We start from the raw sequence: 20841 nt of genomic DNA, 5'->3' as shown, positions 1-20841 counted from the left end.
TGGCTGGGAGATCCTCATGTGTTGTGCCACCAACTTCTCAGCCTGTTAAAGAGCCAGAAAAATAATGTTTGTTAAACTTGTTTTCCCACCTGAAAACTTATGAAATGGCTTAGATGTAGAGAAAACTATTTGGTGAGTGACGTAAGCATTAGGATGTTAAAGCTGAAAGTGGTGCAAAGTGTGTGTTGTGCAGACTTTCACTGAAAGGTACAAATCATAATTTTTATGAGTGACATGAAAATCCTTATTACAGTGCTGCGGATCTCAGTAGGCAGTCTGCTCATTTGCTTTCTGTTGGAGTTGCTGAAGACTCTTCAAGTCTTCCTGGTAAGTAAAATTTTTTTGGTTTTAAACTGTTGTTCCTGTGCTTTCCTTAGGTCTACCATGACACTTCTCTTGGCTTCCTGAGCCTAGCTTTCACCAGGAGCCCTTACACACCACAGGAGCTGGTGGGGCTCTCTGCTGAGCAGCTGTTTACCCAGGCATGGTCATCTTCTCCTGGTTTTGCAGTTACTGTGTCCTTTGGAAGTGAAGCAGCTGATCCTAGGCTTTTGCACTCTTTCTCAGGCATGCAACTGCACTGGCATGTGTCAGGAAAGGTTAAACCCAACATGTCTGTGAGAGCTGGAAATTTACCAAAGCATTGGACATGCTCTTGAGAAGTTCTGGACCTTGGATGAAAAGACCCATTGCCCAACACAGTGGTCTGAGAGACTGTTAGTTAGCAGCTTGTCTTGGCTAGGATCTGACCTGATTGTCTTTAGGACATATTTTCTCAGGAAGTGTCCTGTGAAAACTCACTCATGTCAGACAGAAAGTACTCCTGTAGGAAATCCTGCAAAAAGTCCTGTAGCAGGGAGAAAGAAGCAACCCATTTCCATGCACTGAGGAGCAATAGGAGAGAGGAGATCTTTGATTCCCTGTGCATTAGGATTGGTGTGGGGTACCTAGGTGAACGTCAGCAAGATGAAGCATCTCACATACATTGCAGCAGTGATATAAATAAATGTAATTTTTTTTAGGTTTCTATTAGTTTGTCTTGCAGAAGATTAATTTCAAGCAGTACTTTCAGATGTTAATATTTGATTACCTTGTTTCATGCTAACAAAAAGATAAGTAAGGAAGAGCTTCCTTCTGAAGAGTGATGTCAGTTCATATCACCTGAGGTGACCTGCAGTGTGACAGTGTTTTGCTTAGGAGTCTTGAGAGAAGGGTCAGCTGCAGAGAAATTGCATAACCGGTGACTGTCACTTAAACATTGGCTGTGCCACCAGTCTTTCAGATCATGTTAGAATTTAAAAAACTTTAACCTATTCAGATATTTTTAAAGTGCCATGGCTCAAAAGCACTAACAGTAAAATGCACAATACCCAGCATATTAGAAAGATAGAGAGCTGTTTGAGCATAGATGCTCAGGTACTTAAGTTTATTTTCTGCAGTATGACTGTTTTGGCCTTTCTCAGAGGGAAGTCATGGAAGTTTGGGGGTCAATAAGAAGCAGCATGTGTTGTGTCTTGAGGTGTGCAATTGGCTGATCTTGCCTGTGGACTTCTCAGGCCATTGCACACAAACTGTAGTGCAGTTTCTTGTGTGTCACTGAACAATGAATCTGTTGTTAAAGATGATAAGCGTTTTTGCCAAGCAGAAATATGTCTGCAGCCTTTAAGAACAAGGAGGCTTAAATGAAGCTTTCTATTTAATACCTGCTATAATAAGTGAGGACCATCAGCAAACAGTCCGACGGGAGACAGGTTTCTTAGCAACAACAATAATGAAAACTGTGATGAAGTCTTTAATTGTAGAAGAGCAGTAGCAAAACCGCTCACAAATTATTGTTAATATGGAGTACCGATACTCAGTTTGTCATCTATATACTGCTGGGTACCATGGATGACTTCTAAGAGACCTGCAAAAGCTACTTGAGGAAAGCAAGCTGATTGTTAGTAGACTTAAATTCTCAATGCAAGTCTGTGCACCCTGTAGGAATCTTGAAGATTAGTGGTTTTCAGTTTCTTAAGAAAAAATTTTCTAGATTTAAAGAAATCTAACTAACAGTTTGCTGGAAAGAAGATGCTATGTGAGAGGCTCCTCCCTTCACAAATATTACCCAGCTAAGCTTAGACTTTAATACTAGCACATTGTTTTGCTTTGCTGTTATATGCTCATGCAGTAGTTTAAATCTGACATTCCAATTAGAGAAAATTGGGGGAAGCATCAAGGGAGAGTGAGAAGGAAACTAATGATTAGTAAGAATCATTGTTTTGTTTACTGTATAAAATCTGCCCCTATTTCAAAAAGAAAAAGCAAAACAGCAAACTTTTAGCAAATGAGCTGCATAGCAATTGAAATTTAAATTTAGAAAATCAGTATGTTCATAGCGAACTTTTAACTTAAAAGTTTAATTGATTTGAATTTGTATGGAGGGATGATTTTTTTTATAGAAATGACTCATTTATTTTACAGGCTATATGGGGACTTTGGTTTGTTTCTTGCTCTATTAAGTGTGCTTTGGAAGAAAAGGGTATTTTGTGATGCAGAATGACATTGATAGGCAGTGACAGTATCTTCTTGAGTCCTGTCTCTGCCTGTTCTGGGTGATGCAGCAGGAAAGAGGATATAGCTGTTTGAAGGATGTTCTCCTTTTTCTTTGTATGTGATACCTGTAGCTGCTGAACTCAGAAGGTTGTAAAGGGATACAGGGAAGCAATTAACAGCTTGAGAACCTCTGCAGAAACTGGTTCACAAGTAACATTAATTTCCGTTGAATTCTCTGACATATCTCTCTAGGCTGGGATTAATTTTGGATATGGCTGAACTGAACCTAATTTCTCCACCAAATGTGAAAGCTGTTAGTGGTCTGGGGTGTGGATCTCTGGTTTGAGGTAAGACATGGATGGCTGCTACTGCATTTAGGGGTCAACTTCACCAAGAAAGACTTTGTATTTCACAGTTGATCCCTAAACCTTGAAGGAAGCACATAAATCTTGCCTTGTCTCTAATCTCTCATATAATGTTACAGTCTGCTTTTCTGTGATACTAAAAAACTCAAGTTTAGCATTCAAGGGCTGTAAACTTGTAGTAATTACCTGTTTTGTCAAGAAACTTTGAGGCAGAACCTCTATAGTGTGCAGCTTTCATATCTATCTTGCCCTTTCATAATGTCCTTAATGATAGTGCAAACAAGATTCTAAAAGTTAATCACCACATGTAGTAATGACTTCTCTTCTATATGTCATTTGGCATAAGACAAAACTTGTTTTAGGCTTGGCAGGAGTTAAAATCCTAGTAATGCTCATGAGAATGTTCTGCAAGCAAAGCTTCTGTTAATCCTGTTCCTGACATGCTCACGCATAATTTAATGTGAAATCCGAAGCACTTATAGTGAAAGATCTGCACCTGTGTTATGGGCACAAACCGATACCCAGTTACTAGCTAAAGGTCAAAATGACCTTTGCATTGTTAATATCAACACAAAGGTTGTATTGAAGAAGGAACGGGTATGATTGATGCTCTACAACCTCATGGAGTAGATGTAGCAATACATGATAAATCACTGCATTTGTGTAAGTTCTCCCAAAGTCAGAGTTCTTTTTTCAAACTCCAGAGTTAGTCATCTCTGTTGTTGCTAACCAAATTCTGCAAGGAAACACCTATGTTTAACAAGTTCTGTTCTGCACAAACGTCTTTGTAGTTACTGTTCTGTATAATTTCTTTGTATATCTTACAGAAGTGTGCAGACTCCCTGGCTGTACACAGTTTAAAAAAAGGGAAGGTTAGTGAGTGACAGTATAATAATCTAATGATTGATGATTAGTAAAACCTGTGCCAGTGCTAACTATCAAAAGCACTTGCAGCTTTTTTCAAAAGTATGGTTGTGTTACTTTTTCAGCATAAAAAATGCCAGGGCTGCTGCAGAGGTTTTAACAAGGGAAGAGAAAGGGGAACTATTTTCTGAGCTAGCGTAACCTTAAACACAACAAAACTCCAAACATTATAAAATGATTGCCACTGAAGCTGTTCACGTTAAGTATTTTTGTTATGGTAAGATTTCTTAAATTTTAAGGCTATTTTACTGCATTTCTGTGGTGCTTGCTAAGAAAACATGAGTTGCAGTCTGCTATTGGAGATTAATGTCCTGCCAAGATCTCAGGTATTTAAAATGACCTTTGCGGTGTGGTGTGATTTTTGGATTTTGACCCTAAACCACCTGGTATATCCTGATTTGCATGGTGTTGGCTGGGACGTGCAGTTCTCCCGTGGTACATGCTCTTTGCCAGTCCTTCAGAGGCAGCTGAGTATCTTGAAGGTGCAAGTAAATGTAAGGGTAACACCCTTGTGGTCAGGGTTTAGCTGATGAGAAGAAACTGTAGTTTGTTACCACTGGCAGAATAAGGCAAATTGTTCTCATAATGATGCTGCACCAGGAAAAGAGCAATGTTTACCATCAGGGGACATAAAACTAACCAAGGGTGGGGCTGACTTCTGTCTTTTCAAGATCTCTTCCAGCAAGCAGTCCTGCGGAAACCTCAGACCTGTGGTGGGTGCTGTGCAGCATCAGTGAGGAGAGCCCATCATGTCCATCATGGGCCTAATCCCAGAGAGCCCTCAGTCCCTTAGGGTTTTCTTTTTTGGACCAGGATCCCTCAAATCTTCCTTCCTTTTTTTTTTATTTTGACCCTGGAGTGAGGCTGGGAGTACTTGAAGTGAGCGTAGCACTTATTGGGCTTCCCAGTCCATTTTTTTTTCCCCAAGGAAGGCTTAGACTTAATGTCTCCAGTGGTGTTGCATATTCATTTAATCTGACACATGATAGCAGTGCTGCTGGGAGAGGAGTTGTGGATGGATTTAAACTACCCTGACCCTTCTTCTCCCCAAAGTAGGTTTTGACCTTTGCTTGTTGGTCAGTTGACTTCCCTAACTGGTTGCACATTGGCACAAATTTGGTCTGAGAGGTCGGGATGGATGGAGACTAGGGGACACAGAAGTGGCCAGCAGTAGCAAGTAGGCAGAACAACTTAAATAAGTAGGCGTGATCCCTTGTAACTATACAGGGGAAGGGCAGTTACCTAGCTTGTTTCCTCCAGCCCTGTTCTGGGGATCCAGGGGATGATTTTTAAGCCTGGCACATTGCTAAGTTTCTGATGTGTGTCTTAAGAAATTATACAAACATCTTAGTTTTATCAGTGCACAGTTGCTGTCTAGGACCTAGAAAACCTTAATGTGCTGTAATTAAATGGAAGTATGGATAGAAGCATGGGTTACCATGTACTACAATACTGCAGGAGAAAAAGGAAAACAGCAGTGACCTGGTGACAGGCCAGGTGTGAGAGCCAAGCATGTCAAACTGCTTGTCAGTGCAGGGAAAACTACATTACTGCTTGGTGCTGTACCTGAAAACAAAACTTGACAATTGTAGTCTGATGGTCAGCTATCAAAGAATGGGAATGGAAGGCAAAAATAAGATGTTTCTGTATTTGTTCCGTTAATATAGAGAAATAACCCAGACATTTCAAAAGAGGGCTTTACTGCTCCACCTTCAACATATGTACGTGCGCAATGTAGGAAAAATTGCACAGCTTTTACTGTTTAGCCAGCGTGATTCATGTCAAATGCAAAGCTGTTTGTGTGTAGCTGGCAGCAGAACCAGCTCCGTGGAGTAACAGGTGAAGCACTGAGAGCAGCGATGCTGCCATCTCCTTGCTGCATCCAAAACGGAACCTCAGAATTATTATCGCAGATCCTTTTACCAGTTGGATGTTGTAGTTCTTTGTCCCAAATGAAACAGAATGTGATACATGAGGATTCAGGAATGGATGAATTTCCTGCAATCATCCATTCTGGTTGTTTTGCTGTGGAGTGGGCATGTTTTTCACATGATACGAAGTATCACCCTAACCAGTCTAATGACATTCTCGTTATGTTATGACTTTATGCAGTTGGACATGATGAAGAAAGTAGTTCTAAAGGGGTGTGTGTGATAAGGGAGATGTAATGCATGATCAGTAAGATAAGGATATTCAGAAGCACAACAAATTTTACCTGTGTTCATAAGCCAGAGGTGCCCTTATATAACTTGTAAAGCTTGAGGAAATTCCTTTTTATAGCTTTTTGGGTTTTTCTGGGACATGAGCAGTTTTGTTTTGTTTTTACAGAAAATGGATAAATTCCACCTGTGAATTCGCATTGTTTTTTAATAGTAAATACTGCTGCAAGGTTCAACTTTTGAATTTCATATGGCTAAACACAATGGAGTTTTGTTTTTGTTATTTCTCCACTGTTTTGAATAACTTGGTTCAAATCCCCTACTTCAGCAACCTCACGCAGCACCCTCAGGGAGGCTGTGCTGTGACTTACACAACCAGGGATCTGACTCTCACTCCTTGAACTGAAGTCACCTGTTTTCTCAGCACAGAAGCCTTTACTCAGGACAGACAGGTAAACGTTACCAAGGCTTCTCTTTAGTAAGTTGCAAAATGTTTTGCTCTGCTGATTGAAGTGCTGTTTTTTAATCTAGTGTGCCAAGATGAAAATTACTCTTCCATTTCCTCCTCTTCTACCTGATCCTAACTTATTTAGGAAAAACAAAAAAAAAAAAAAAAAAAGGTAATCAGTGACTTAGGCTTCAGAGGTTTGTCTAAAAAGCTGTCTTTGCATTTTGCCTTCTCACTGTAGGTGCCCCTGAGCAGTGCATGCTGTTTACTGTGCACAAGGGTACGTACAACTTAATAAATTGGGTGTTTTCAGTGGGCAGACTCACTGAGGATATTCTGGTACAGAAAACGTCTGCTGTGTGGACAAGGTGGCTTTTGTATTTGCCTTTTGTGTGAGTCAGGAAACTTCAGGGTCTGACACCTGTCAGTAACTGGCATAATTTAACTGTCTTGAAAGCCTGAAAAGCTTGAATCTGATACTGAGTAACAGGGGTTTCCTACACTGTTGTAATGGTAAAATACTCTGTTCTTTATGCATTAAAGACTCACTTCCATGTGTTCCCATTGCCTGCATTTTTTTGAAGAGGCCATGCATATATCAAAGCAAGAGAAAGATAATTGGCAAGACAGCAGTGAAAATATGGAACACCATGAAGTAATATCTGGGTTTTTTGTAATATCAGTGTTTAGATAACTCCTGAATATATTCCGACTATGAGCTGTAAATAGTGGTAAGTGCAGTTTATTTAAAGAATCAGAGGAAGTTGAAGAAGAAAATGCTGGGGTAATAAATAGTTGAAAAGTGACAAAAGGTGTGATCTGGGCTCTTAAGAAATTGTGTGGCATAATAGAGCACGTTGATTTTAGCTTTAGCTTTTCTGGGTTGCTGTATTGTCATAGTGACTGTGGAAATACTTGACATTCATTCACTTCTCTTTTTAATATCATGAGGTGTTTCCATATAATTGGCAGCTGATAGTCTTTTGGGTAAGACGTGTCTGAAGCAAAGCTTGTAATACAGACTTCCTGGTTTTTGGTGTTTTTTTGTTGTTGTTAGGTGTAGGGTTTTTATTTGGTTTGATGTGTTGTTTTTTTTTTTCTGGGTGGTTTTTTTTTGTTTGTTTGTTTGTTTTTTTTTGTTTGCTTGTTTGGTTGTTTTTTAATAATAAAAAAAAATCTTGACCAAAAATATGGGCAGAATTTAAACTTTGTTTTCTGTTATTTTTCATTGAATACATAAAGTAAGATTTGAAGGATCGTGTGTTGTTTCTTCTTGTTCAGGTTTTAGCACAAGCAGATCATTTTGTGGATTGTGCCAATTTGCTCCTTTTCTGATAGAAGAAGGAGACCTTATAGGATAAAAAGGGATGATGCTTGTATGGTGATAGGAGAGGTAATTGTTTCCTTTGCACTGACCTTGTAGAGGTAAAAGTATCTAAACATGGGGATGTTCCCAATGACTTCTGCTCTTCAAAGACTGTGTTCATTGACCAAAATATTCTAATGCTGCCTCTGAAAGAACATTTGCTTCCCTTAGCAAATGCACCCTGTTGTGAATACATATAAATTTTACATGTCTCTAAAGTGGTGGCTAAAAAAGTTCAATCTGAAGCCAAAGTGCTGGTATTTGCTGTTCGTGCTGTTGTGTATCATTTCCTTTCTCTAGTTTTCTGTGGCTCTTAGTCTCCCCAGTTGTAGTGCTGGTGCTCTCTGTCTTTGTTGGAATTTGATTCAGAACCACTACCATGTTTTTGATTAAAATTTTTAAAAAATAATTTTGTGTTGATATTTGTATAATGTTATAATTGTAGGAAAGCTAGTATTGTGAAATACACTCAGATCCTCTCCTGAAGAGGGGTAGGGATGCATACATAAAATCATCGCTTTTGTGGAAGTTAGGTTGCTTATTTATAGCTTCTCTTAACATCCTTAAAAACAGATAAACTCCCCTCTCAGCAGTAGCTGGCCCAACCTCGGTATTGGTGTTTTGTCACTGGGATGCAGGAGGGATTTGTAGGAGTCCTGGGTTCTCTGCCTCTGTGATAGTCTCTACGTTGTTCTTGGCTTTTCTGAGAGTGTGAGGTCTGAGGAGTGTCAGGGTGATGGGGGAAGATCCCAGTCCAATTTGGGCTAAATTAAAATGACTGAGACATAAGGGGACTTTTCTGCTTTGTTGTTCCAAAACCTGGTTAGCATGAGGCTCTGCTGCAGGTTAAAGATCATGCACATAAAGTCAAGCCCAAGGAGAACCTATCTTCACTTTGACGTAACGTTTAGAAAAAGTTGGCGGATGTTGATAGACCAGTAAATGGTTCTGTGAAGTAAAGATGTTTTTATGAAAAGTCAAGTTTTACAAGTGGGAAAGGGGAAAAATATTTGATCTTTTTCTCCGTAAATCCTGTGGTGTGTCTGTTACTTGATTTCCCCCCCCCCCCCCCCCCCCCCCCCCCCCCCCCGCAATGTCTTGCACCGGTGATTAGTGGGTATTGTCACCAGTCCCATTGTGAGAAGATGGGATCTGTGGAAATTGCTGCAGTCAGCAACAGTTATTTTGATAAGCCAAATACATAATTATTAAAATAAAGTGCTGGTAATATGCACAGTTCTTGAATTTTGCAGCCTAGCCTACCTTTTCATATAATTATTTTGAAACTCTAAAACCACACATAGCATTCACAGGAATGTTTTTAGTGTGCTGCCTGTGGTCAGTGTACTCAGCCTTAGTTCTCACAGCTCTGTTGGCTTTACCTGTGGCTTCCACACTAATGTTTAAAATAAGTTTTCTAAGAAAGCTTGCGCATAGAGGTTGTGGCTGACTTGAGATACGGGCAGCAAATATACCTCAAGTTGCAATCAGCAAGTATTGGAAATTGTATTTTGGTAAGGTTGGTGAATAGTGCTGTCATACTACAAACATTTGCAAACAAAATTTGCCTCCGTGGTCTCCCAAAGAGCTCTCTGAGTAATTAAAATTCGCTTATAAGGTAGTTTTCTTCTGTATTTCCTTTCTCCTTCTTATTTAGAATCCCTAGGATCTGGTTGCAGCAGGCATATGCTTGAATAGAGGGTTAAAGAATTGCTTCTGATCTGGATGGTAATTGATAGGCAGAAGGAAATAGTGGAAGTTAGGTGTTTGGGTTTTGTGGGTTTTTGTGTGTGTGGTTTCTTGTTTTGTTTTAAATACAAGTAAGCTGTGACAGCCAGAAGTACCTTGTAATAGATGAATGTACTTTGGAATTTGACAGATTAAAAGAAAGTCCTCAAATTAAATATATGCAAACACACATATATGAAGGATTGTGGTTCTTTTATGAAAAATTTCCTTAAGGTGACTATCATGTTGGTCTGCATAATATATTCCAGACTGTCTTTCATTTGCAATCCGGTAGGTGTTTTCTTTAATCTTTGAGGACTTAGTCACAGTTGTCAAAATAATGAGCTTTTTATGTTGTAATTTTTTGTTGTTCCTGTACCCGCCCCCCAAGTTTAAATAATTGTTACCAGAAGAAACAGGGTTTTCTTCCTTAAATTTACAGTGAAATACGGTTTTCACTCTTAAAACCCAACAGCATATAAAGTTTGTTATGCCTGCTTTAAAGGATTTCCTGCAGGGCTTGGGTCAAACAAGAGGACCCAAAGGGTCCATGCCATCCTGCTCACACGGATGTTAATTTCATACTCAAGTCCTGGTTGGATTAAAGGGTTTAATTATGTCATAGCTTTTGGCAAGCTGCAAGTAGTTACTCATGTGTGTAGCGTGACTACAGGTGTTGTCCAGACAGGCAGCCAGCGGCAGTGTGATCAAAAGAGAGGAATCAGCCCCTACTTGCAAAGCACCCTTCACCTGATCCCAGCCACCCTCACAGCTGGCCCCATGTCTGTGGGCTTCTCTGCCAGAAGCAGTAATGGTTAGTGGCCCCTTCCCGAGAGGCAGACCGAGGAGGGATGCACTGCTCTTAGGAGCCAAGTTCTTGAGCTGAGGTGCCACAGCTTCAAAGTCCTTGTGGCTCTTCAGCCCCTCCTCAACTCCACAGAAATCCAGGGGCTGTCTCAGGCTCCAGCTGCCTTTCCAGTCCCCAGTGGCCTCAGACCCTAGCTCAGAAACCTAGAGTCACTTGTGGAGATGTGGAAATCTCCATGGCAGGCTGTTTTGAGAGCTAGTGAAGTCTGCAGGTCAGCTAGTTTGCTGCAAGGGTTTTCATGAGCAGCTTGACACTTACGGTAGCTATTTATTTAGATGCAAGTGGTTTGTTATAATGAAAGCACTTCAACAAGCCACAGGCTGCTAGAAGTCTTTTCTCAGCAGAGGCAAAAGAGAATTTTCTTTTTCCCGTAAGGTACCTACAGCTAAAATGGATGATTACACCTTTGCTCTACAAGCAGTAAGCCATAAGGAAGCACCTCGGAATCCGAAAACTCTGGCTAGCAATAGTGATGGTGGTGATCGATGGTCTCTTTTGGCAAACAGCGATTTTTGTAAATTTTAAGTCTCCACTTAAATATTGAGTAGCTACAGCCATAAAGATGATCTGGTATAAGCTGGTTCATGGAGAACTTCATAACTGACCGGATGATTAACAGTTTGATTGGTCTGTTTTCTCCAGCACCATGAAAGGTAGATGGTGGTTTTTACAGCAAAAATAAGTCAGCTATATGCTGCTAGTGCTTGTGAAAAATAGCCAGTGGTTAATAGTATAAATAGGCAATGGATTTCCATGGGGTATCTTGTTGAAAAGACATTGTGTGGGAAAGTCAGACTACGTTCCCCTATCTAATGCAAAAAGCCCAGAGACTTCAAAATGACTTTTTTGTAAGCAAAAGTAGGTTTGATGTACCTGTTTGATAGCTGCTGCCATACTGGCAGCCACAAAACATGCACTGCTGAAGGACAAGGCAGACACTGTACCTTTGTAAAGACCCTGTAGAGGCTCTTCCTTTCCTTAGAGACCTGCAATATCAAGCTGTTTCTTGTAATTTTGTCTGGCCTTTTTCTTTTGGGGCCTTCTGTCTTGTGAGCCTTTCATTATGATCTTCTGGACCAAGAATGAAGCCTTCAGATGTGCAATGGGGATTTTTTTTTTTTTTTTTTAGCTGCATTCTTTTCCCATTTGGATCTGTGAGAACCGTCCTACTGTTGACTTTAGTGAGATCCAGATCAGACCCAGGGTTACTTGCATTATCCCTTCAGGTAGCCCACACCCCTCTAAATGCAGCTGATTGAACAGTAGGAAGTATGTAGGCTAAATACAAGCTGATATTAGCAGTATTATAAATCTGCATATTTAGAAGTATGTTACCTAAAAGAGTGTTGGGATTAATGCATCGTTTGCCCTGTTGTGATTGCTTTGGAGTGGCTCACTGTTTTCCTTTGATTACACCAACATAAATATTGGGCATGCAAGGTTTTGTTGTAAATATCCAGATATGCTTGTGCATAATGCAATCATTTAGTAATACAGTAGAGTGTTGGAACTGCTTTATATGGATTTAGTGAAGGTAATTGTTAGTGGGGCTGGCTGGTGTCTAACCTGTCTGAGCTTTCTTTGTACGTCCCATACCAGCATAAGAGGGGTCTCAGACTCTAAACAGGATCAATAATCGCTACTGCAATGCCAATGCTAAATAATTTTGTGCTGAACAGTTTCCAGCCAGCTTGGGATAGAGGAAACAGATTGAGTTTGAAAAAGGCTGGTGGTGTATGCTTTTTGACAGGACTTGCTTAATAGTTCTTTGTGTTAAGTACATCATCAGGATCTTGGACTGTTGGATGCAAATGTATCTGTTCTGGTTTCTGTCAGAAACAGTCTGCCCTGGTAATCTGGGAAATAAAAGCCAAACTCTTGGGGGAGGATTTATTATAATTCCCATATCAAAACTTGCCCTTCGGGTTTATGTGGTAATGATGTCAAACCCTGTTTCTTATCTCTTTGCAGAAAGGACGTGTTTCTGACATCTCACCAGCTCCAGGGGTGTGTGGGAGGCTCCAAGGGGCGGCAGGTACGTACAGTGCAACTAGGGGTACCCCCCCAACAGCAAGGGGACTGTGGTGGATTTGTAGCGACTGTTACAGATGTATTTGTTAGTAAAACAAATAAATACATTGCGAGAACACTAAGGACTTAATTCATACCACAAAACATAAATAAGGATTTAATTATAAGTTCAATTTATTACTTTGTTTAAGACCAGAGTATCTCTCAAGAAACTTATCAGAAAAGCGACTTTTTTCAGTTGGGAACATCTTCTATGTTTACCTGAGATTTAGTTACCACTGCAAGGTCCTGTTCAGGATTGCAGCTCTCCTGTGTTATGCAGTTTATTTGTGTGAGGGGGTGCTGGGCTTGCTTTCAGAGACTTTTGAATCTTTTAAAGCGTTGCTGGACATTTAGGATAGTTTCTTTAAAAGCACATGTGACTCTTAATCTAGACACACAGGTACTTGTGCAAGTGCCAGCAGGCATCTTCGAATAACTTTCAATGACTGACTCAGCCCTATGAGCCCAAGAAGAAATGAGGAAGAACCTGAGTGTTTTTGTGAGAGTAAGTTTAAGTGGTAGGGGAAGATGGACTTGGAATTTCAGGGACTTTTATTTCTTGGTCATTTGAACAGTTTTCACTGCAGCACTGACAGTGTCACAACTCAGGTTTAGTATCTGGGAGAAGCCAGTGAGGCAGGAAAGGATCTTAAAACACATCTCTCCTGGGGGCAGCTCTTGATTTCTGGATTTGGGATAGCTCAACATCCAAGTTAGCAGAATGTGCTGGCACTGCAGCAGTGGTTGGGTCCCACTGATCATCCATGTAGTTTTACATTAATAATTTCTGTTTCGTTTGCTTCTACAGAGCCAGGCTGAGGACCCACAATAGTGCCTACAACCTCTGATAGCTCAGAGGTTGACTTGTCCAAGGCCAGAGCTACCTTTCTTTTTCTTAAAGGAAGATGAAGCAAGCAGAAACAAACCCATTTGCTCTTTCCTGTTGTTCTTTGGAATTGCAAGCTAACATGATATTTCTAACAATCCACCCATAATAATCTGAAAAATAAGAATTTTTATCTCCCGTCTGTCGTCTTGTAAGAATCATCCCCTTTTTTGGGGAGTATAATACTTAGTCTTCCTGTAATCTTTTCCCCCAAAAATGCACATAGCAGTAAAGAAAAGAACAGGAATCTGACTTTTTCTTTAAAAAGGATCTCTTCAAGTGTTTCACTGAAGATAGTAATATTCTCTGCTTTAAGCTCAAGCATTAGTTTCTTGATTACTACTTCCTGGCATATTTATCATTCAGAATCAGGAAAATACTAAATTTCTGTCTTCACAAAAGTTTTCCGCCCAATGCTGGAAATTTCAGTTTCCTCAGAATTTTTATCCTCTTATCACTAGTGTACCTTCTGCAGCAAGCTTTGTGGTGGAGGTAAAGACCACATCAAATTATCTTAAAAAGCTTTGTCTAATTTGTAAGCAGCTAGCAACTCTGAAGTATTTTGGTTACAGTCTGAAATGTAAATAATCCTGTGCTTTACATGTATGTTAGTCATAAAGGGCTACTGGTCTGCTAATTTGAGGTTTTAGCTTACCTTCACAGAAAATGAGTCCATATGTATTGTGGAATAAGAAAAAGATTGTAAAAATTGTGGTTTTCATTAGACAGTCTAAAAATGGCACATTTGCTTGAGGTTTTGAAAGGGTGAGAACTGAAGCAAAGGATATATCGGGCCTGTCCTTCGTGGTCTAAAATAAACGAACTCCATAAATAAAACTCAGCTGTCAGAGGTAAATTGTACACTTCTTACTGTGTAATTTTGATTACTTAAAATACAAGCATTTCTAACTTTTTGTTCTATTTTTGGAAAGAAAACTTCGGGCAAATTGAAAAAAATTGGGTTTAAGCAAAATCTCACAGTGGGAGTTCGGTGGATTTGTTTTTTCATGTATGAAGCCTTCACATCTTTGTTATCAAACAGGCATCAGTAAACATTGAAGGAGGTCTGTATTCTGTTAAAGCTTTCAAAAGGCTTTGAAGAAAGTTATTTTGGGAGAATTTGCAATTTATGCCCTCTGACGGGTGAATCCTTTAAACATGTCCACCTCCCTCCCCCCTCCCGTTTCTGCCGGAGGAAGAAACTAGCTCGTAAATTTGCCTGTCTCCACATACTGGGTTTCGTATCCCTCATCATAGTAACTTACAAGTTTTATAAATGAATAATTATTATTACTATTACTTTTTAAAAATCTAAAAATAGCAAGGTAGGCTGTCTGGGAAACCTGCTGCAGTTTTTCGCTCCTGGTGGTGGGAAGAAAAGGTGCCTTGCAGTCAGTTGTCACTTACTGTGAGGCCCTTGTTTGCTGTGCCTGGACGGCAAGTGCTATGAAAGTGATTTCATGGATAAGTAAGGGAAGTGTGTGTGTTAGAAGGCCTTTTAGCCCAGAGGAAGGTGATCTTTTGTCTAGCAGCCTCTCTGGGGCTTGCATCACCTGTAGTCATGTAGTTGTGCACTGCTTGTGTTGGGGGAGGAGGATGTGGTAGCAGCACGGATGGGAGCATTAGCCCAGAGTAGGTGGGGGATTGCAGGAAAAGATAACCCGGGAGAGGGGAATGAAGTAGAAATAGTAGAATAGTAGAACAGAAAATGGGAGGAAAATGGTGTGGACGTTTGGTGTGCCTGGAGAATCGGGAAAAGTGACAGGATTAGGCCAGGAGGGCCAGTGCCCATTTGGCTTTCTGCAGGGAGAGGCTGGATCTTCTGTGATTCTAACAATTATTTATTGGAAATTGCAAGGATCCCAGCTATAATGCTGACTGCTGTGGGTGTGTCAGTAAATTTTCATGTGGTTTTAACCTTTATAGAGAAGATAAAGATAGATCCATTTAGCAATTTCTGTAATCCTGAGCAAAATTCAGAAGTTGCACAATACAACTAAGTATTTATTAGAAGAAAAGAAGATTTCAAAACCAGGGTTGCAGAATTGGGCACTTCCTAACTTTGGAATTCCAGAATTTAGCTTGTGCAAGTATGACGTGTACAAGATGCAAGCTTGAATCCAGCTTTACCATGCTGTCTGGGGAAGAAGACACTGACCTCTGGGTTTTTGAGGTTGCATTTTATTACTTACAAAAAAATTAATTTGGTACTGATAAGGGCTGCTGAATTGACATTTGTGAAAGATGGAATTCTATGTTCACAAACACCTCTTTGTGCTTACTTTGCCTCTGTGTCCCAGAGGGTGGGAGAGATGGCAGTCATCTTTCCATTGTTGGTTTTTCAGCTTGTCTTGTTTCAGGGCTAGGATTTTGCATTTTTCTAGAAAGTGGACTATTTGGCCACTGGCACAGATGCTTTTCAGTCTTGGTAAGAGTCAATATATGCCATCACAACTTTCTGCTTTCCAAATTTGTGCTAGTATTCCCTATTAGCACTTAGCCTGAACAGTCTTGATTTTTCTGTCCTTTGAGAGAGCAGAAACTTGTTTCTTCCCATTTCTCTGCCTGTGCACTAAAATTATGCGTGTCAATGGGAATGTTCACAACTCTGAACTTCCAGCTGTGTTCTGCCAAACTGACAGGAGCTCTGTTGATTATTTCTTCTTCTATAGTTGCCCTATTTTCAGTCACCATAAATACAAGCATTGTAGAAAACTCATGCAAGTAGTGTACAGATTTTGCTCCAGTTAGTCATTATGCATTGATTTAAAATCATTATCATCATCAGAGTACCTAAATTAAAATAACTGGTTTAAATTTACCTCAGAAAATTTTCAGCAGTATTAACAGAAAACATAAAAGTAGACCTGTAGTCACTGTAATTTATGTAACAAAGTATTTCAGGTTTCTTTCTGCTTTGCTTAAGTGCTCTTGTTATCAAGCAAACTGTGTCTCATTTTTAGGAGTAAAACCTAAAGCATTAGGAGACCTAACTTTTCAGAAATGCAAAGCACTCAAATCTAATGAAAGCCAGTGAACTCTGATGGAACTGAGCTAATTTGGAAATTAGGCCATTGTCTGGGCCTTTTTTTTTTTTTTTTTTTTAACTCCTTCTTCTACCCCTTGTGTTATATAAAACCAGGTTCATATTAGATTATGGATGACTTCCCAGTGAATGTCAGTGAAGGAGTTATCCCAGATAATTTTCAGCACAGGGAAGCTGGGGAAGGAGGGCTGCGGGAGGAGGGGGCGGGAAGAAGAGTAATTAAATTGAAGGATAAATTAAAGGACAAGGTCCTGAGTGCATTTTCATCTCTATTTAAACTAGTAGGAATGAGAACAAAGTGTATCTTGCACAATTGGGCATGTAACATTCACTGTAGTCTGTCTCACTCCCTTTTTTAACATGCGAAATTTTACCTTAGATCAACAAATAATGTCCCGCAAGTCAAACTTAGTAATGTGAAAAAGGGCCTGTCTTGCAAACCTGTACAGTGGGAATGAAATAACAGATTTTTGCTTTGTGCGGCCAGAGCAATTTGGCCACACAGCAAAGTGGGCACTAACCCGAGCAGAGCTTATGTCTTCTTCAGAAGCTAATGTGATTATGTTTCAGATTTTGTCATCGTTCTGCATTTTCTGAGGTAGCTCAGGTAGACTAGGAGTGTAACTGTGGCTGTAGGGAGACTCAGAATTTTCCGTTATGAGGGCATAGATTTGCTAATCCTGTTTTAATGTCCAGAAAACGTACAGGACTCCAGAAGCCTTCTCTGGAAACTTCTTTACTGTATGGTATTGTAAGTAAATGATTGCTTATTTTTGGGACTGGTACTAAATAATGATTTTTCTGGCTGTCTCCTTATTTAAAAAAAGTCAGGAATTAACAGGGAATTTATTACTATGTGCAGTCTTAGTAAAAAAAGGTGGCATGAAAAAAAGAATTGGTGTGTAGAAATAATGTCTCAAAGATCTTTCTTAAAAATGCTGGGTTTTCCCTTCCATTTGCATTAAAATACAATGGAATAATCATTGAACTCTCCAAGTACTTACCTGTAAAGCCATTTGTCTCAGAATACATTTGTGTGATACCTTGCAATGCTGATGAGTAGGCACTTTTTGATGTGTTGGAAAGTAAAACGTGGAATTGCTTATACATGGTGGTAAACAGGAAGGGTGCAAGACAGACAAACAAGCCTAGTAAGTTTAACTGAAAATACGGTGCCTTAAAAACCAAAATGACTTACGAACAGTTGGATCTGATCCAAAGTGCTTAGCAAAACTAAAAAAATACTTTAAAATTATTTAGGTCCCAGGTTCAGATCAAGCAAGCTGTAGTTTTGTGTGGGATCTTTCTTAGTAGACAAAAGATTTTAAGGACTAAATGAGACTTTTTTTTGTTTTTTTAACCTTGCTTGTGATCATTAATGTATTTGCCCATCTTATACTCAGCCATATTACTTCTGTGTTTGTAGCAGATCACTGGCTGCACTTCCCAGAAGTTCCTAGCCTTTGCCTGCTTAAACCTGTGGCCTCTCCCTCCCAAAGAGGCCACCAGCATCATACTTGTCCTTAGAGAAGTTTTTGCTGCAGCTTTGCCTTATTTTTTCACATCTGTCCTTAAGTGCTTCCCCTTTCTTCTTGAATGCTACTAAGGGTTTTGTAACCCTTTCTTGCCCTCATGCTGGATAACCTCTAGGTATTATGGTTATCTTGGATTATGGCATGTCTCTTGCTGCTGTCACACAAGTGTGTCAGGCTATGGCATGGTGTAAATCTAGCACCTTCTGCACTCTGCTGCAGAGGACAACGTGCTTTTCTCACATCCCCCAAGTGTACAGTCCTCAAAGTGTATCCATATGCAGTATTTTAGTCATGATTGCATTTGCTTCTTCTGGTAAATACTTAAATGAATCTTGATTTAGGAGTGGTTGCAGGAATACAGGAGCAGTGGAGACTTGTGGAAGATGATGTAGAAGGCAGTGAATGGTTTTGTTGGTTGCTGAGGATAGAATCCTTTCTGGGCATGACAGTAGTGGCTGGCTCAGAGACAGGGTGACTTGTCTAGGACATCTGGCAGTTTTAGTATTTAAGCATTTTCTCCCTTTATTTTTGTATGCAGTGCATTAGCTCTTTGTTTCCATTGCTGTAGTTTTTCTAGCCCCTCACACCTTGAGTGCATTAGTAGCATGAAGAGACTGCTAAAAATGACACTTCTCTTCATAGAATCCCAAGGATGGGAGGTGCAGCAGGTTTGTGTAACCGATGTTTAAGATCAGTGCTGCACTTCTCATGTCTTTTGCTCTCTGAACTTCGTCACCGTGATTTTTGTTATCTTTATCATTTATCAGAGAGGTGGGATTTTCTTTAACTCACTATTAAAAGTAAGAAAATATGTAAACTGGAGTTGAATGTTGTGCATTAAACATAAGTGGCAGTTCAACATACTTATACTTGGCATTCTAGATTGAAATATGATTGTTTTCAGTTATTGCCTATTTGCCATGTAATGTGTGGCTTGTTTTTAAGAATTATACTTTCACCAATTAATGTACTCTCTATCCTAATTAAGCCATGCGGATAGCTGTAGAAGTATTGCAAGATCAGTGTATACAATGTGCTATTTTTGGCAGTACTTGGTTTGCTTTTTGTTCTACTTCTTGCTCCCCTCCTCTCTCCACAGTATCATTTATTTCTGCAACGAAACAGAAGAATGCACTCAGTCGTGCTTCTCAGCAGCTCTGCAGCCTGTGGAGAGTGTGGGCAGTCTCTGTATGCAGCATCCTGGAAAATGTGCGTTCCCTTGAAGTGATCTGCTGAAAAGCACGTACTTGTACGGTTGTTCCCAGCCTGCCTTTTTGCACTGCTCTTGAGGTCTGAAATGCCTGGTCTCTAATACTGCCTGGGATTTGCATTTCTTCTGCCAAAGAGACGCTACCTGCAGCAGTTATCCAAGGAGCCCTGTAGAGCAAGGACACTGAAGATGGCTCTGTGTGCTTTTTACGCAGTTTGGGGTTTGTTACTGGAAGTGGCAGTTGCATTTGGCCCAGTACCGAGGATCACTTGGGAACACAGAGGTAAGAAGAGAAACTTTAGTGTAATATGGGACATTGCCACAACTTCAGGGTTTCTGTGGTATCTGGAACTTGTTGAGGCTCTGTGTTCTTCCAGCCTGCTTGCTGCAAGTTTGGTCAAGTGTTGCTGGCTTTGCTCATCTTATGAAGTGTTTAGGACTGGAATATTCCAAAGTGACTCAGGCACTAGGTTAACTGATTTCAGACCCTTGAAGCAGTTCTAAAAACATAGCTTTTTAGAGGAGGAATTTCGACTGTGGCTTTCTCAGCTAAAGGATCTTGCAGCTGAAGCTCGCTTCCATAGAAAAACCTCATAGATGTATTTTATTTTAATCAAATTATTTTTACTTTGAGTCTGAACATACTGGCAAAATGCACCTTTCCAGCTGTAATTTTTTTAATGCTTTTTCAGACTGAGATGCATTTTGACACAAAGCCATCCTGTGCAGGAAATAAGTCACCAGGTGTAGGAAAGATAAGCATTTGACCCTCTTTAGGCACCATATCATGCTGTTAAGAGTTGAAACAACATTTCACAGAACACCACCTTCCCAGTATTTGAAGTTGCGGCAAATACTTATAACCTCCCAATGCAATTGTCAGGAGTCAGCAAATGTGGTGCAAAGAGAAGTGATGGGTATCAGGGAATCCTTTAGCTTTTGGTTTAATAATTTAGCCAGGGTCTGAAGAGAACTCTAGAGCAAGGACTACAGACTAGTTATTTGCTGCTGTTTGTTAATATTTTTTTTTTCCCCCTTTTCCACCCCAACCTATCTCTTCCCCCTGCCCCTCATGTGTCATGGATGCTTTAGGTTTTACAAGATTTTGTGTTTGGGTCCTTCTTTACTACTAGTTAGTTAGCAACAATTGCTTACCCAAGTGTGCTGTAACCACACAAAACCAAGCAAGTGTAGGGACAGTATGAAGAAGCAGCCTTAAATAAGGATGCTAAATACTGAGTAGTCATAGCATAGGAAAAAATAGATGGAGATAAGGAATGTAGTAATAATAAGCTGATTTATCAGATGACTCTAGGAAGTGTTTTTCCTGTTTATTGGTATAGCAATTAGTAAGTTGCTGAAGTAGTTTTTCTGAAAGGATAGTCTAGTCAAGGCTTGTAGTTCTTGCTTAGACTCCATGATGCTCCTATCTTGTATAATAGTTAAAATTTGGCAAGTTACTGTTTAATGGTATTATGAATGCACTGCAGACATACATCCAAATTTCTCAAAATGAATGGAATTTATTTTCATTCCTGCTATTTCTTTCTGTCTCTGTCTGCTGAAGATTGTTGCCTTTAAATATGGGAAGCCTGCTTTGAATAGGAGGGGGAATTTTGTTCAGTGGAGGAGTGAACATGTGGAGCTGTATGAAGAATTTCATCCATTTGGTGAAAATTCTCCTGCCAAGTAAAAGAT

General features: G+C 39.9%; 1 protein-coding gene across 13 annotated transcripts in view; it reads left to right on the top strand.

Moving 5' to 3' along the window:
* Positions 1 to 20841, top strand: part of SEMA4D (semaphorin 4D) — a 102973-nt gene that overhangs the window by 43270 nt on the left and 38862 nt on the right. For 11 of the 13 annotated variants that reach the window (XM_042787859.1, XM_042787856.1, XM_042787857.1 and 8 more), the window contains 2 exons: positions 12365 to 12428; positions 19033 to 19426. In XM_042787859.1, the coding sequence (XP_042643793.1) occupies positions 19333 to 19426 (94 nt within the window). In that variant the 5' untranslated portion in view covers positions 12365 to 12428; positions 19033 to 19332. Of the gene's footprint in view, positions 1 to 253; positions 328 to 2787; positions 2883 to 12364; positions 12429 to 19032; positions 19427 to 20841 lie in introns of all 13 variants that reach the window. The other 2 variants (XM_042787853.1, XM_042787854.1) reach the window with 2 other exon arrangements.

This window comes from Tyto alba, unplaced genomic scaffold (assembly GCF_018691265.1).
Source record: "Tyto alba isolate M040663 unplaced genomic scaffold, T.alba_DEE_v4.0 Super-Scaffold_13, whole genome shotgun sequence".
In the NCBI taxonomy this organism is placed as follows: Eukaryota; Metazoa; Chordata; class Aves; order Strigiformes; family Tytonidae; genus Tyto; species Tyto alba.
This window is presented reverse-complemented; position numbering and strand designations above follow the sequence as displayed.